Source organism: Camelus dromedarius, chromosome 14 (genome assembly GCF_036321535.1).
Source record: "Camelus dromedarius isolate mCamDro1 chromosome 14, mCamDro1.pat, whole genome shotgun sequence".
NCBI lineage: Eukaryota > Metazoa > Chordata > Mammalia > Artiodactyla > Camelidae > Camelus > Camelus dromedarius.
Window position 1 is genome coordinate 29,946,832 of NC_087449.1, and position 17,969 is coordinate 29,964,800.

General features: G+C 41.5%; 1 protein-coding gene across 1 annotated transcript in view; it reads left to right on the forward strand.

The window, feature by feature from the left end:
• FYB2 (FYN binding protein 2) overlaps nt 1-17,969 on the forward strand; it is a 98,158-nt gene that overhangs the window by 72,115 nt on the left and 8,074 nt on the right. Inside the window, exons 10-15 of the mRNA XM_031465204.2 lie at nt 2,829-2,940; nt 3,037-3,077; nt 5,268-5,331; nt 6,398-6,496; nt 10,368-10,396; nt 11,834-11,894. Coding sequence (XP_031321064.2) covers nt 2,829-2,940; nt 3,037-3,077; nt 5,268-5,331; nt 6,398-6,496; nt 10,368-10,396; nt 11,834-11,894 — 406 coding nt within the window. The remainder of the gene's footprint in view (nt 1-2,828; nt 2,941-3,036; nt 3,078-5,267; nt 5,332-6,397; nt 6,497-10,367; nt 10,397-11,833; nt 11,895-17,969) is intronic.

Here is a 17,969-nt window from a genome sequence, read left to right on the forward strand (position 1 = left end):
AGCCATGACAGGCTTCCACAGAATCCTTTTAGGAACCCCAGAGGAAAACTAGAAATTATTACCATCTCAACAGTTTTTTTTTTTAAAGCCCCAAATCTGAGTCTTACTAGCTTGATTATGTCACATGCCAACCCTGAACCAGTCATCATGAACGGGGGATATGATGGTCTGACTGACCTAGCCTATGTCATAATTCACTTCTGGAGCTGGAGGTAGAGTTAATGTTACCAAAGCTATACAATTTCAGATTGAAGGGTTTCCCAAGGGAAGTAAAGCTCTCAAGAGAGAATAAAAAAAGGACTCTGGATCGACAAAACAAATGTCCTCTCCAGCCCAATAAGCCATGCAAACCACTGACGTTTCATAACTTGTTACAGAGTTATGAGAGGAACATATTTGTAGGGATCATGAGATGGACCCGAGGCCCTATAAAATCTGCCTCCAGGCTAGCTGGCTGGCTGCCTCCCTGCCATTCATCCCCTTCCCTGCGTGCTCTGTGCTCTGAGTTAACTGGCTGTGTCATGTGCGTAAGTGCCCTGTAATTCTCATCGATCTCTTTCCTCTGTCTGGAAGGCCTTTACGCCCGTTCTCTGCCTGCTGATGTCCAAGTCATCCTTCAAGATCTGTCTCAAAATTCACTTCTCCTGCGGCTTTCCTTACCTCCGTGCATCCCCCTCTTTCCCTCTCTCCAGGGGAAAATACCGTAATTTCGTATTCCTCTCTGTTTCCAGGACAGTAACTGAATGACCACTTTTCCATATTAGGTTTTGGAGTCGAGCATTTCTGGGACCCGTGACTACTATATATTAATCCTACACCCTTGGGAAATTTAACTCCCTTTTATGTGCACATGGCGATACTATTTACTTCCTGGGGTTCTTTGTCAGTGCATGTAAAGTATCTGGTTCATTGCTAAATAGCCATTAATTCTATTTCCTTTTCTAAAAGAAATTACAGCATGCCTTACATTATAATTCAGGGTGTACAGGTTTGTCTTCCATGGTACACAGTGAGCAACCTTGAGATCAGAGACCATTTGATACTTTTCTCTGTCTCTCTGCAACCCACCACAGTGGATAGAGCCAACAAAACTTTGTTAAAGGAAGGAATGAAAGAGTAAGTCAAACTTCCAAGAGAGAGTGTGGTAGATCTGACAATCTGAATGGTTCTCCTGACTAAAACAAGTAAAGTGAAGAAGAATTTGGGGGAGAAAATTTATAGAAGTATCACAGAACTGATTTAAAAGGAAGCACCCTCGTACCTGCAGTAATGGGAGCCCTGGGGAATGAGCGAGCGCCAAAGCTACTCTTGTCCCGAGGGTCTTTACTGAGCTCTGAATCCCTTCAGCTCCTGTTCTGGCTGCGTGGTGTGCGGAGGACAGGAGCTACATCCTAGGGCCTGCCCAAAGTGGGTTTACAGTAGGAGATGGGCCTGTATAAAGCTGGGGCCTCACAGAATGATGCCTGCACAGAAGGAACAGGACTGTGCCTGTTGTTAACAATATTATATTGTGTCTAAATTTATTTAAGAAGAGTAGATCTCAAGTGTTCTTAACACAATATATTGTTTTTAAATAAGAAAATGGAAAAAAATTTTTTTCAAAGACATTCCTGATGAAATGAATGACATGTGGGAAAGTGCAGAGGTAGCCTTGTATCAAAAACCCTGCCTGGAGGTGAGAAGTGGACGGACTTATGTGGAGTGTAGAAAACACTGCCCGGGCGGAAACCAAGCTGGAGTGAATACAAGAGTTAAAGGAGAGGCCGAATTCGAGCAATTAAGTCCTGTCCGTGAAAAGTCACTACAGATTTGGTGATTATACTGTGTCAAAAACGGTCTGAAGAAGATTCTTCGGAGGAATCTGTAGATACTGCCAAAGCACAGAGGGAACTGCTAAACCCATTTCACAGTTCTTTTCACTACTTGTGATGAAAGCACAAAGTGCTTCTGTGTGTGTGTGTGTCGGAGAAACTTACTGATAACTGCATTAAGAAAAAGCAAGGCTGTTATGTGCCTCTGGGAGCTGACATTCCATTGAGATGGTTTGGGGCCTATATGCTAACTGACTTCTTGTCAGACGATTAAAATCTTGCTGCTTGGTGCTTTTAATTAATAGACAAAAGTCAATGTGCTTATTGTTTATTTCTCAGATGTTATTTCTGATTAATAGTTCATGTCTGAAAATGGCTCTGAATCACCCATACTGTAAATATTTATCTATGCCAACTGATAAAAAGGTGGCAGGTTTATGGTTATGACAAGTTTACAGCTCTGTGAAATAAACCAGCTCCTGCATTTAACAGGCTAGCTACTTGTGCAAACAACCCCTGTACATTTTTCAGCCTGGCACACTATCTGGCTGATTCCATCACTGGCAGACAATAAATGTTGATGTGTGTTCAATCAACTTGTCTAAGAAATTTTACTTTAAGAAAAAAAATGCCACAAAACTGGAAAAGTCATCTACATCTAGGGAAAGAAGCCCCAAGGTTGCACCTTGGAAGACTTCAGCATTTGAGGTCAGGGATTGGAGGAAGAACCATTAAAGAAGAGGGAGGAGTCACTAGTTTACTAGGTAACTGACACCTGTCATAAAAATGTATGAATCCTTGCCACCATCATGAGACAGTAGGTGTCACTGTCATCATCTCAACTCGAGAGGATCATGACTGAGGCTCAGCAGGGTAAAGGGTCGCCCAAGGACCGTACATACCAAGATTATAAGGCAGTGTTCGTATATTTCACCTGCCTCTTCCTGACGTGTGTGAGTGCATTTGTGAGAGCAGCTGATGAGATGTTTTTCAGGGGGTTCTCTGTTTTCCTTACAGGTGGGTATGTGAAGGCCTTGGAAATGACTAAAGAAGCCCCAGGTCAAGGATCCTGTACACAAAATTCCCTTTCAGAGACATATGATGACGTTGAGTGCCTCGGGAGAGAAGGGTAAGTACATGCCAGTCTGTTAGCAAGATGAACATGATGAGACTTTAAAAGTACCGCACAACCAGTCAGTGATCTTTGTATCTTGTCTCTCCATAGGCTGAAGTCGGACTACTCTAACTCATTGGCTTCAGATAATGGTGAGTATAAGAAGACATTTTTTGAAATTGTCAGTAGGAATTGCTAAGAATTTCTGTGGCTGATTAGCAATCTTTTATATATTTTTAATAATGCCAGTTGGGTAGAGTGATGATAAGCTAACAGAAGTGGTTCAAGGTATGTGTGAATCAGTGCATTTAGAATCATGAAGGTGAAGATGCTGGTAGCAGGTCTCTTGTGGCAGAAAGCAAGACTGCTATGGAACTGCCACTGTCCTGATCTCTTCACAATTGCCAGTATGATGACAGAAATGTGTTTTACTTAGAACACTTGCATGGATTCCCAGTACTTTTATTTTCCTTGAAGTTTGTTTTATGATATTAGTTTCAGGTGTACAACATAGTGATTTGATATTTTTATAGATTATACTCCATTAAAAGTTATTATATATGTATGTATATGTATAACTGATCACTTTGCTGTACACCTGAAAACTAACACTGTAAATCAACTACATTTCAATAAAAAAATTAAAATAGTTGGTATAACATTACTGGTTGTAGTCCTGTGCTGTACATTACATCCTTGTATCTTACTTATTTTATACCTAGTAGTTTGTCCCCTTAATCCCCTCCCCCTACTCCTTTTACCCTCTTTCCACTGGTAACCACTATTTCTCTTTATCTGTGAATCTCTTTTGTTAGACTTTTATTTTTTTAGATTCCACATAGAAGTGAAAACGTACAGTATTTGTCTTTCTCTGTCTGACTTATTTCACTAAGCAAAATACCCTCCAGGTTCATCCATGTTGTTGCAGATGGCAGAATTTCATTCTTTTTTATGGCTGAGTAGTATTCCTTTGTGTGTGTGTGTATCACATCTTCTTTATCCAGTCAGCTGTTGATGGACACTTAAGTTGCTTCCATACTTTGGCCATTGTAAATTATGCTGCTTTGAACATTAGGGTTCATTTATCTTTTCAAATTAGTGTTTTTATTTTCTTCAGATATACACCCAGGAGTGGAATTCCTTGATCATATGGCAGTTCTATTTTTAATTTTTTGAGGAACCTCCATACTGTTTTCCATGGTGGCTGTACCATTTTACATTTCCACCAACAGTGTACAAGGGTTCCCTTTCTTCCACATCCCCACCGACATTTATTATCATCTTTTTGATGGCAGCCATTCTGACAGATGTGAGGTGATAGCTCATTGTGCTTCTGATTTGCACTTCCCTGATGATCAGTTATGCTGAGCATCTTTTCTTGTGCCTGTTGGCCATCTGGATGTCTTTTTTGGGAAAGAGTCTATTCAGGTCTTCTGCCCATTTTTTAATCACATTGCTTTTTTTTTTTATATTAAGTTGTGTGAGTTTTTTATGTATTTTGGATATTAATCTCTTATCGGACATATAACTTGCAAATATCTCCTCCCATTCAGTTGATTTTCTTTTTTGTTAATGGTTTCCTTTACTGTGCAAAAGCTTTTAAGTTTGATTAGGTCCCATTTGTTTGTTTTTGCTTTGTTCCCTTGCCTGAGGAGACAGATCCAAAAAAAGTATTGCTAAGATTTATGTCAAAGAGTGTACTGTCTATGTTTTCTTCTAGGAGTTTTCCCAGCACCACTTACTAAAGAGACTGTCTTTTGTCCATTGTATATTCTTGCCTCCTTTGTTGTAGATTAATTGATCATAGGTGTGTGATTTCTGGGTTCTCTGTTCTGTTCCATCAATCAAGTTCTGAACTTGAAAGTCCCCCCGCTGCCAGGGTAGATTCACAGTACGTCTGGGTATGTCAAGCTTATGTGTTGGAGCAGATGAAAGTGAAGCTATGAATAAGGGGAAGGTTGTTCAAGATGTGTCTGGCTGTCTCCATTATTTCCCCAGTGTTAGCACGATGTCTGCCGTTCAGTAGACTGACTGTGGTATGTTACATACGCAAAGGAGGAGGGCAGAAGGAAGGAATCTGCTCATAAACCAACTTTCTTTGACTAAATCAGAACAGACTTGGAAACAGAGTGGAAGCAAATATTGATTTTTGTTTGTCTGTGCTTTTATAGAGGTTAATTATTTTTACGACATGCTTGCAAAAACGTGTGCACATATTTCAATAAAAACTACTCAACAAAAGATCAGAGTGCCTAGCGCCTGGTAGGTATCCAATAATTTTGTGTTAAATACGAATCTGAATTATTGCCTTTATAATGAATGAAAAATTTTTTTCATTTCAGAAGAAAATAGTGAAGAAATGTATGAAGACGTCTACAAAACAAAGAGCAGCTACCCTAAGATAGAGTGAGTTTCTCTTTCTTGGCTTCATAGCTAAGGGTATTTCCTGTTAGTCTATAAAAACCAAAATTTAAGAAATGAACTCACCCACACACCCCCATCTTTAGGGAGGATTTGCACAGAGTGGAGATAAGCTATTGTAATACAACATTGCGCTCAACAGGGTAGTTCTAATTGTGTTCAATCATATATTACAAATTTTAATCTCAGTGCTTTCTCTTCAGAGAAAATGTCCATCTCCCAGAGTAGAGGACTTTGATACTGTGTTAGGGAGTAAGTGCGAAAGGAGAAGTAAATAGCAATAAACTGCTTTACTTCTACAGTTGCTTTTCCAGGAAGAAATCGGTGGTTATGACTTATTTGTATCTTTGCAAGTTAATAAGGCTATTTCTGGGCTGTGGGCTGAATTTTTTATCTAATAATTCAGTGTTATCAAGGATAATATTTGTTCAAATGGGCATTATTAATCAAGTTTAGCTCTTAGAGGCACAGTGTGGAAAGGAAAACAGCAGTGGTCAAAAGCAAGAAGTTTGAGGGCTGGAGGGAGAAGGTGTTTGTGCTGGGTGGGATGATGCGGGTGTATCATTCCCTCTCCCCACCTCCCTAGAAACAAACAAGAGCATATTTGGAACATGTTTAACCATCAACCAGTCAGGGTACCACCATTGTTGTATTATCACTCCGTAAATTAAAACTCAGGGACGTGAATTTCAGGAGCCAGGAATTTCTATAATCTATTTACAGTATTGTTTGTAAACCGTGATTCTCTGAGTCATCTTCTGTGAAAGGAAGACTTTGCTCCATAAATTCTGTAAAATAGAGACCATTTGGAGGAGATGGCGGTTTATATAGAAATGTAACAGCCCCCTTAATGGCGGGTGTGTGCTCCGTGGTATGAGCATCTAAACAGAGCAGCACGTAGAGGTCAACGGGGTGTTTTCGGGCTCCTCCTTAGGGCGAGGGGGCGGTTTAGAAGTGAGACTGGGGCCTCTGGTCCTTTTCACTGCAGCGGCCTTCTATCCTGCGTACTCTCTCAAACACCATGTTGTTTCTGTCCTTTGATTCCTCTTAGTTTAGATGGAAAAGCAGCACTTAAAAGACTGCAGAGATTCTTCAAGAAAGAAAAGGACAGATTTAAAATGAAGAAAAACAAGTTAAAAGAAAATACAAGGTAAAAGTCCCCTTTGATTCCCCTGCAGGAGGGGATGAGCAGCACCGCCTTGCTACTAGCGTTGTTATTAGTTACATCCTTCTAGGCTTTCTCAGCCCTGCAGGTGCCGGTGGTTTTATCTGTCTACACCTCCATATTCTGATTTTCCCCTCTTGAGAGAGGCAGTGTGTGCAGAGGGGAGATGAACTTCTCAGCTGAATGGTCTGTGTGTCTCACAGTCTTAGACCTGGAAGGGACCCTCCCAGGTCACCCGGGTAACCAACAATGGGCATTGGGAAGGTCACAGATTCACTGGTAGGAGGAAGAGACAAGAGGCCTGGGTTCTGGGTTCTGGGTTCTGGTTTTGGCTCTTGTTTATTCAGTTTGCACCCATGGGCAAATGGCTTCCATTCTGCATGCAGGGGGCCTGAGTTTCCTCTTGTGTACAATGGAAGGGAGGTGAAGTGGCCTCTGGAGGCACTTCTCTCTCTCATCTCTAGAGATTTAGAAAGAGACATAGACATACATCTTTATGAGGACAGGGGATGGTAAAATAATATCCCCCAGGTCGTTACATACATTGACGTGGAATTATGTTATTCTACGTTGAAGTTCTTCTCAGTTATACAGCCTCAAAGTTACATGAGTTCAAGTCAAATTGTCTGCTGGGTCTAGGTCTACTGTGAGATTGACCAGAATGTGGGGTTTACAGACTGTGGCCTGACCCCGGAAGAGGAGGGGGTCTGGCTCCAGTGAGCAGTGAGACCTAAAGGCAGACCCTGACTTAGCAGGTTAGATGCTGCTTTTTTTCCTTAATTTTATTTTTTATTGACGTGTAGGTGACTTACAATGTAGCTTCAGGTGAAGGAGCATCTTCTTAGTTTATCAATTTTTTGGCTTGCTTTTGTTTTTGTTTGATGGGGGAGGTAATGCAATTTATTTACTGTTGTTTAAACGGAAGGACTAGGGGTTAAACCCAGGACCTCACGCAGGCTAAGCAGGCATTCTGCCTCTGAGCTATACCCTCCCCACGGATGCTCCTGACAGAAATGATCAGCGTGATACCTGTAGTCCCTTAAAAATCTGATCCAGGTGAGAATGCTGACACTTTTAAAATGCAAATCTGATTTCCTTTTTCTTAGAACTATTCAGTGACTGCTTATGACTTTTAGAACAAACATCCAGTCCTTTTTCATTGCAAGTAAATACTTCTGTGGAGTCTCCTTCCTACTTGTCCAGCTCCATCTCTCTCTCAAATGTACTCTCGCCCCCACCGCATAGCACATACCCTGTGTGAATGCTTGTGCCGTGGTGTTTCATGCCTCCTTGCATTTAACCATGACATTCTATTGGTCTGGAAGGCACCGACCCTTCTCCAACTCCCTTCAGTTATCAAAGTTCTAGTCTTCCCTTAAAATTTGGCCAAAAATTATCCTTTCTGGGCTGCATTCCATGAACCTTTCTACCCAAACCTGTATTACCTGTTTCTCTTCTGTTCTTCCATAACAGCCTGTGCACATCTTGTAACATCTATAAGCACTACTGAAAAACCCTTTTTCTTAGAGAATCTCAGTGTAAGAAGAGAAGAGAAATCCACATTACCTAGTCTGAGCACTACACAAGCTACGCTGCAGATGTCCTGCACAGCCAGGGCTCTGCGCCCGCGCGCCTCTATAAAGGGGCATTCGCCAGCTGCAGGGGGGAAAAGCTCCCATTTTTGGCGAGGTCTAAAAAGATTTTTGCCCTTCAACTTTGCCATAATCTGTCTCTCTGCCTTAAATTTTTAATTAATACCTTGGAGATACACCAAGATAACACAGAACTTCTTCTTTACTTACTTTTTGTTTACCTGGTTGAGCCTTTTGATTGAGGGCTCCTCTCCTGACCATCACCTCCTAGTTTGTTGCCTTATCTTCAGAAGGAGGTTGCAATCATGAAAACGTGACCTTTAAAAATGTGGGTTCTCCGTGCTCCCCCATTTCATGCATGCACACACTGCCTATTAAGATAGTCATTATTAAATGGCCTAATTTTTAGGCATAAATAAACCAAGAATTAAATGCCACTGGTCTCAGCCAAGCTGTGAGTTTTACACGGGAATTAAATGTGAACCCTCTTCTCACTTCCTCTGTTCCAGATGCACCGATTTCCTTGCTCTTCTTAGGCCAAGCACGCCTCAGCTTGAGGGTCTCCTTATCTTCTCTTCCCTCCCTCAGAAACATTCTGACCAGACACCCAGGTAGCTGACTCTCACTACCTTCAAGTCTCTGCTTAAAAATCACCTTACCAGTGAAGCCTGCCTCAGGCAAACCAACCCTCACCTCCAGTCCTCCTGCCCCGACCCTGTGCTGTTTCTCTTAATTTCACTTAGCTCTGTACGTTTCCTCACATGACAGACCATAAATTTCCTTGTCAGTTTTCTGTCTGCCTCCCTCTACTAGAATCCATGAAGGCAGGGATGTTGACTGTTTTGTCTACTGCTCTGTCTCCAACATGAAGAACAGTGTCTGGAAGGAAAAAAAAAAACTGCCTGGGATACAACAGGTGCTCAGTAAATACCTGTTGAACGGATAGATGACCTAAAGGAAGGAAATCTCATTGTAGAGTTTTTGTGGCCTTGGTTTCTATGGGTAAATAGGGGCAGCCAGCACGCTGGCCCAATTAAAGTGGAGGAAGGAGACTGGTGTTGAGAAAGGCTTCCTTAAGCGGGGGCCCCCGAGTGGAGAGCCCGAGGACAGGTGCTCACCGGGCACCGGAGGGCTGGGGCTGCACCAGGGCCTCCTCTGCGGGCTCTCGCATCTTCAGAGCCACCACCCGTGAGTTAGAAACTTGTTTCTCCATTTCACAGATGCAAAACTAAGACTTTGAAAAGTTAGGTGCCTCGCCGGCAGGGTGAACGGCTGAGTGGCGGAGCTGAGGGTCAGGTTCAGCGCTCAGACTCCAGGGACTGTGTCATTTTCTCCTGCTCCGTCCTGCTCATCACAGTCCTGACAACATCCAGTCTGGTCTCACAGACACTAACGGTAGGGTCCACTGAGCGTCAGCTCTGGCCCGGGCACTCACCGAGGAGTGCCCCTCCAGTACCAAGGCAACTCCACAGGACAGGCGCTGCTGGTCTTCATTTCAGAAATGAACAAACGAAGGCTTCCATAAAGGCTCGTGCTGTTCCTGTGGTCATTCCCTTTTCATGTTCACATCACAGAGTGTGATTTACTTTTATCTCCCTCACTAAACCCCAGGCTCCTTCAGGACAGAATCTGTGTCTGATCATTTTGTGTGCCCAGCACATGGGCCTGGCCCATGGTGAGTGTCCCCAGAACACCTGTAGGACTGAACTGAAATTCATTGCTTAAAATACATGGATTTTTTCCTACCGTATCATATGTCCTTCCATGTAATCTCCTTAACTGTGAGATCTGAGGAAAGCCAGACGTTCTACCTGAGCCAGACATCCTTGCCTACTTAGCACATTTACCTCCTTCCATTTCCACCGGCCTGGAATTCTCCCCTCAAGTCACCTGTTTGGTTAAACACATACATAGTCAGGGTCCAGTGTCCGCAGCAGGGCGTTCCCTCTCACCATACTTACCCCACATGGGATGTATCTGATTGGCAACTTGGAAGATCAGAGGAGGGCAGGGCTCTGGGTTAGGCTGAGACTGTCTAGTTAGGAAAGGAGGTGCAGGAGGTCCCCAGGGATAAATCAGCTCATTTACAAAAAGGAGAGGGGGTGATCAGAACAAAGCTGCAGGGAAGGTTTGCTTCATCTCTTCTCCCCCCCAGTATTTATATCAAGAAACCTAGTCATTGCTGTGTTATTTGAGATGTATCAGCTAATATTTCTGAACATGGCTCTTCCCTTAACCCTTTTATGTCTTTTGTCAATTAACAGTGCGTTTTCCATTTCGCTGCCTGATGTAGGTAAGTGACGTTCGCTTATTGCTGGCACAAAACTATTCAGCATCAGCATGTTTAGAGCCTGAGAAAAAGAAATGGTAATCCTTCCTGAATTCTGCATTTTAATGAAAAGTTGATACATCGAAATCAAAGAAGACATTTTAGCCAATAGTATCACTTACTTTGAGGAAGAAGAATAACATTTCTCAAATGCCTGCTGTGTACCAGGACTCCTAACATCCCAGAGAAGTAGATGCATCACCTTTTTCAGGAAGGCTCTAGGACCACATGCATACTTCAGTGATCTGAGATTTGTACTCACGTCTCTGAACACAAAGCTCGTGCATTTCACATAACCTCCTGAAGGACTTGACAGCCACATCACCCTAATGCAGACACAGTAAATTGAACACGATCACTTCACAGCATACATACTAACTGAACTAAGGACGGGTCACTGGAGTATTTTTTGCTTTGCTATGGAAGCAATAATGCACAAATCAGCACAGTGCCTGACACACGGCGCTCTCCGCACATGTCAGTAAGCTGCATCTGGCACTGACAGAGAGAGGGCCAGGTGTTTTGTTGTTTGTCAGTTTTTGTTTATGGGCTCTGGTGATGGTGGCTACTTTGATTTTACTCTGATTTGGCAATTCAAATGTATATTATGTTCCACAAATATGAGTTTGCTGAACTAAGTAACAAATGATTACATAAACCTGGTAAGATCACAGGTCTCCCTAAATATCCTTGGTCTATGTTAAAAAAAAAAAGCCAACTTAAAATAGGCACTAACTGTACCCCCATCCAAATTTATGAATAATTGAATATGAATTGTGAATAATTACACCAGAAGGTTTCAGACTTGTTCAGGTGGTGAGTCACTAGGGTATTATGGAATTCTACATGGAGCACCAAGGAATGTGAACGTCCTAATCTGAAAATGCCTAGTTATGATTATGGGCTAAGTCTGGTCCAGTTTTATGCACAGTTACTATACAGAAGCCATTGTCAGTGATTGGGAATGAAAATCATGGCAGAAAAATCAATACGAATGCTCTGTTAAGTTATTTTCCCCTTGGGAATGAAGCCCTCTCACTGTCCTAGCAGTGCTAACAGCTCTGTCCAGTTCCAGGAGGATGGGAACCTAGTGTGAAACGATCCTTTCAGCAACTCAGATTTTTTGGAAATCTGCATGAAATCAAATGGATGTAAATATTTATGTGTTTGAGATACTAAGACATCTCACTGGTTTTTAATTGCTCGTTTGAATTTCTCCCCAAATGGATATTCTTTTTGGTCTTTGACCCTGTCAGCTTTTCTGTGTTCCATGATCAGGTTTTGATAGAACAGACTTGGGGATGCACCTGGATACTTAAGTGATTGTGTATAATCTGGAAAGCCAGAGACTGCACAAACCATACCTAATAATGGACTATTTTGATCCTATCTCGACCCTAGAATTTTGGTCTCAGGAAGTTATTGTCTATGATGATGTGGACGTAAATGAAAAAAAGTCAAAGTAAGTCAATTTACTTCACTGGTCATCCTTGCTGATACTTAACACTGCTGATGCTTTGTTAAATACGATCAGAGGGCCATCTCTCGGGTCCCTGGGGACTAGGTGAAAAGTCAAGTTGCGATATATCCCCCCCCCCCCCCCGAGGAAAGAAAAACAGTGAATAACGTACAAGACGTAACAGTGGTAAGTGATTCATAACTCACTGGAGCTTTCTCACTTTTAAATCTATAGACATGAAGTTCATTGCGACACAGCAAACACTTATTTAATAACCTCTTACGGAGAGTCGCAAGCACTAGCTGACAGAATGTCTGTTCTAAAGCCTAAATTACTAAAATCTATCAAAAGCAGCAAAGCATCTGAAACTTGATGGCCTCTCTCTGGCTACTTACTATCTGTCCTCTCTCTCTCAACTAAATGGCTGGAAATGCAGGTCTCCTCTGCTCATCTTAGATACCTCTTTCCAAGCTCACTCCAATGGGGCTCCTGTCCCTGTCATGACAGTGGACTTATTTTTGGTAAGGTTACTGTGAACTTCTTTGTTAAATCCAGTGGATACCTTTAAGTCCTTATTATGCTTGGCTTCTTTGTAATATCTCAGATTATTGGTTGTGCCATCCTTAAAAAGAAAAAAATACTAACTTTTCCCCAGGTTTGTATGTTATCATTTCTTATTCCTCATCTTTGGCTGCTGCTCCCCCTGTGTGGTTGATTTTGGTTTTGTGCATGTGTGTGTTCTAATTCTGCCATTCAGCTCTTTAAAAATTATGTCTCTCAGATTTCCTGTATCAGTTCTCTTCCCTTCTTCCTTTATATGTTCTTGAATGGTTTCATCCACACCTAGGGCTGTAATTACAACCAATATGGTAATGATATCAAAAGTTACAATTTTGAGGTCAGATTTCTTTCTTCCTTAATAAACGTTCTAAATAACTCTATGTGAAACTCAGAATTCCATAAGAACTCCTAATCTCGCCATCCAAATATGATCCCTTTCTTCTAATGTCTATGCTGGTGATTGTTTCAATAAACACAGAGTTGCTCACACCAAACCCCTAGACGTTAGGACTCCTCCTCCTCTCTTGCCCTGCACCCTCTTCCTTTCCCGTAACTCACAATGTTCCTGCTCCTCCATCCCCACTGCACGGCCACAAAGTCAAAGTCAGTCAGTTTACCTTGTTGGTCATCCCTGCTGATACTTAACAGGGATACAGCAGGGAAGCAGGTCATCCCTGCTGATACTTAAAACAGCCACAGGGCAGGCACTGTTTCTCAGCTGGATTGCTGCAGTGACTTCCTCAATGGCCGTCTCACCTCCACTTAGTTTATTTTCCGCACTTTCTAAAGTGCAAACGTGATCATGTCACAGAACCCACTATCCACCAGCTTAAAAATGGTTAATGGTTGCCACCGCTCCCAGAATGAAATCCACACTGTTTGAGAAGACATCAGATTCATTATTGCTCTAGCCCCTGGCAAATCTCAACCTCACCTGTACTTCCCACTCACCCACCATTCCTCTGTTCCATCCATACTGTACTAGCTGGGTGCTTCTTGAACTCAGAAAGCTGTCCAGCATTTCTAAACCTTCACATTTGTTCTGACTTAATCAATTCACCCAACAAACATTTATTGAGCATGTACTATATGCCAGGCACTGTGCTAGGTGTTGGGGATAACACAGTGAACAAGAGATATTCCTATTTCCTATATGATTGGAGATGCGTAAATTAATTTTAAAATCTAAACTTAAGCATGGGAATTTGATTGCTTCGGATATTTTGAAAAAGAGGGGGCATATGGTGTCTGTGCTGGTAGGAGACTGACAGTCATATTAGAGTAGACATCTGGGGAAGGCCTTTCCAAGGAGGTGAGAATTTAGGAGCAGAATTGTTCTGCCTGTAACACACTTTGCCATGCTTTTTGCTTGGTTAAGTATTTTATCCTTCATTATATAAAACTGAATTCAGATTTTGCTTTCCCCAGGAAGCCGTATCTGTTTGGGTTTAGGTACCGCTATTTTATTAGAGCCTTTTTTCATGGTTGTGTTGGTCTTAGTTCTTGCCTGTCCAGCTCTAGACGGGAGCTCCCTGAGGAGGACTGTGGCTTCCCGATCAGTGTCTTGTGTCCTCACACCAAAAGTTTGTTAAATCAGTTAACAAAGAAGAACCTGCTTCCAAAAAAATGTGTAAAATAATCCGGAAGCTCAGCATTGGCAGACATTTCCATTATTTAGGGGATCAGAAAAGTCTCTGTGCCAAGTTGAAGAGGCAAGGATAGGAAACACTTTAACAGGTGGAGACTGGGGACTGAGACGGGGAGGAGCGGGGAAAGTCAGCTGGGGGCAGGGGGAGGGACAGCTGTGTAAATGGGAAACGTGTGCTTGGGAAGCTGCAGTGGGGCACAGGGTCAGGAAGGTGGGTGTCACAGGCAGGAAATGCGATTTGGTAGGAGATGGAGGAGAGCCCAGGAATACGAAACTATAGAGTTAATAACTTTTTTCTTAAAAATAAATGATACGATATTTATAAAAATGAAAAGAAAACAAGAAACATACGTTAAGTTGTAAAGCATGATAAAACAAATTCCTCTGAAGCCATAACTCAGCTTCAGACGCAGAACACATCCTATGTCTTGGTTCCTCTACTTGCACTCATCCCTTAATCTGTCTCATCGCCTTCCCCCAAGGTAACTGCTCTCCTAAATTTCGTGTCTTTCATTCCTGTTCAGGATAAAAATAGTGTTAGCAAACCCAAGTGATTAAAACATACTGTTTTATTTGGGATTTTAACATTATAAAAATGGTATCATGCTATGTATGTAGAATTCTGCAATTATTTTTTACTGAAATGAAATCCTTTTTTAAAACCACTGTTCATTAAATTCATTTCTCCTGTTCTGCAAAGTTCCTTTTTACATACGCCACAATGTAGCCATTCGCTTGTGGGTGTTGGGCTAGTTCCAATTTTTTTGCACTTATGGACAGTACTGCTACAAATTTTCTTACTCATGTATATACTTAGAAGGGGAAATAAATGCAAATTATATAGGGAATGCAAGTTCATGAGAAGATGCCAACTTGTTTTCCAAAGTGGTGGTACCAATGTGCACTCTTCCCAGCAGTATATAAAAGGAATATTGACCCATATTCTCACCAACAGGACAGAAAGAATTCTTTTTTCCAACTGAGTGGGCGAAGATACTATCTCATTGTGGTATTAATTTGCATTAACTTCATCACTAACAACGTGAACCTCTTTTAATGCTTGTTGACCCCTCTTGTCTGTGTCTCAACGGAAGGCCCGCCCGTTCATACCCTTTGCCTGTTTTTCTACGGGGCTACCTTTTTCTTCTATTTTTTCTTTTTCATTTATAGATAATGAGTTTTTAAAAAATGCATTCTAGATACTATTCCTTTATCAGTTACAAGTGTTACAAATATCTTCTCCCATTTTGTAGCTTACTTCAGCTTCCCTTCTAGTCTTATGATGAATAGAAATTCTTAATTTTAATGTATTTGAATTGACCAGTTCGCCCTTTATGACTGTTGCTTTCTGTATCTTTTAAAGAAACTTATCCCAAGATCATATGATATTCTCCCATATTTTCTTCTAAAACTGGTAACTTTTTGCCTTTTGCACGTAAACCTTAGATCTATCTGGAACTGATTTTTATATTTTTATTGAAGTAGAAATCCAATTGAATTTTCTCCCGTATGGCTAAATGTCCTAGCAATATTAATTAAAAAGCGCCTGTTTTCCCCATATCTACAGTGCCGTCTTTGTCATGCTAAGTTTCTACCTGAAGATCTGTTTCCATGCTCTGTATTCTTTCTATTCCAGTGTCACTGGTTTCTTAATTGCACTGTGCTCTGGAAAAGTAGCTGATCTGACAGTAGTACACTGAGAAGGTGGCTGATACCAGTACCTTGATGTTCTGTGACATGACTCATGCCTAGTCTATGGTCAATTTGTGTAAATGTTCCATGGGTACTTTAGAAAAATATGACTTCTCTAACTGATATAAGGATCAATTTATGTCCTTTAAACCAAATGCGTTCTCTTAGTAAAATCTTCTACAGATTTATGAATTTCTAGATGCTTGTCAATCAGTATGTAAAAGAAATGGGTTGACATCTCACACAAAGGTGGCAGATTGGTCAGTTTCTTCCAAAAGTTCTATCAATTTTTTGCTTTATATATTCTAAGTCTCTCTTATTAGCTGCATACAAAGTTTTAAATACTTTCTAGTGAATTGAATTTATTTGTTATGTTGTAGCCATTCCCATCCCCCTTAATACTATTGGTAACAAAAATAATAACTTCTGTAGCTCTTACTGTGGGTCAGTCACTGTTTTATAGATTTAGTACGTATTAACTCATTCAGTCCTCACAATTGTGAGGCAGATGCTATTATTATGCAGATTTTACAGGAGAGGCTGAGACACAGAAGTTATCTGCCCAAGTTCACACAGCCTGTAGGAGGTAGAACCAGGACTCAGACCCCAGCAGCTGGACTCCCAATCCATTCTCTTTACTGCGACACTAAGCTAATTTCCTAGTGATGCTTTGTCTTCAAGTCTGATTTGCCCAATCTTATATACCTACTTGGCCTTTCTTTTAGTTAATATCTCCCATTATACATTTTTGGTCCTTTAATTTTGTTTTCCATATTCTTGTTCACTGGCTCATATAAATAGCATGAGCTGAATTTGACTTTTAAAAAAATCCAAGATGACAGTCTGTCTTAACTCCTGCCTTTCCTTTGACCTAAAGTTCGACCTTCTGTCTTCCCTCAGGACGAGCTTGTCTTCCGTGCTTGCACACTGCTTACTGCCCTCCGGCTGGTTTCAGTTTACCTGGGGCAGGCTATTAAGGTTCTGTGTGCAGGGCTTAATCTAAGTGTAAGGTGTAGCAATTTGTTAAAACAAAACAAAACAAAAAAACCCTTTTATCCAGGATCTAGTAGTTTAGTACTCGGAGGGCCCTTTCGGAAAATTCTTTGCCTTATTGCCAAATGAGGACATTTAGAACTATGGGCAAGAAGACAATGTACTCAGAGCCACACGTCAGGAAGAATAATTAGACCCTTCTGCAGAATGCTCTGGAGGGAAGGTCAGAAGTAGAACACTGGTTAGAGTATCGTTAAAATCGCCCAGGTGAAAGATGATCAAAGTGTGTTCTAAGGTGGTGAAATGAAGACAGTATTTTATGATTAAGTGGTATTTTCCAAGGCACTTGGCCCTGTCAAAATCCGACCAATTTCTTTTTCATGTGATAGAGTAAATCTTCTGTTATTAAAGGTATTTGTAGCAGGTGGAACGCTGATGGAAAGTAGCAGAATTTGGAATGAGAAGAGAGATGGAAGACGATCTCTGAGCTCTTGTAAGCTTGGCCAGTTTGCATGTCGTGTCTAGTGGTAGGTATTAGACTGAGATGCGTAAGCAGCCCTGGATCAGGTTGTTGCTAGATAATCCAGATGTCTGCTTTTCATTCCATTTCCCTTTGTTCATTAGAACATCCCCTAGAGTCAGCAAGGGAAGGAAGAAGAGGGGGATCTTGAAAAGGACGCTCAAACAGCTTCTGCAACTTGGTACAGTGGGACCTATGGCGTGTCCTCTTACTTCTCTGAATCTTAGTTTCTTAACCTGTGATATGGCAAAAAACTATCCTCATCCTGCCGAGTGCGTTAAGATCTCTACCTAGATCCCTAGAAAAGCCAAAGTAAGTTGACAGAGAGGCAGAGTTGACCATAATGTTCACATGGCTAGCAGGGGTATAAATTGGTATGACCTTTCTGCAAGAGTAACACGGCATTATGTATCCAAAATGCCTGCACAGTATTGATCTCAATTCAGTTTTTTTAAGTTCTCAGAAAATGTTCAGCAGGAAACTTGGATGTCTTTGAGAGGTTGGGAGGTCAGGGTATGCTTATTTTGTCTCTTTTCTAGTTCCACTTCCAATTTTTAAAATATTCAGGGTGTATTTCTTTATAATCAGTAAGAAAATAAAATTTTAAGTAGGCGTCTTCTTTGCCTGTCCCCTCCCCTCACAGCTGAAGCTCCTCTCCACACAG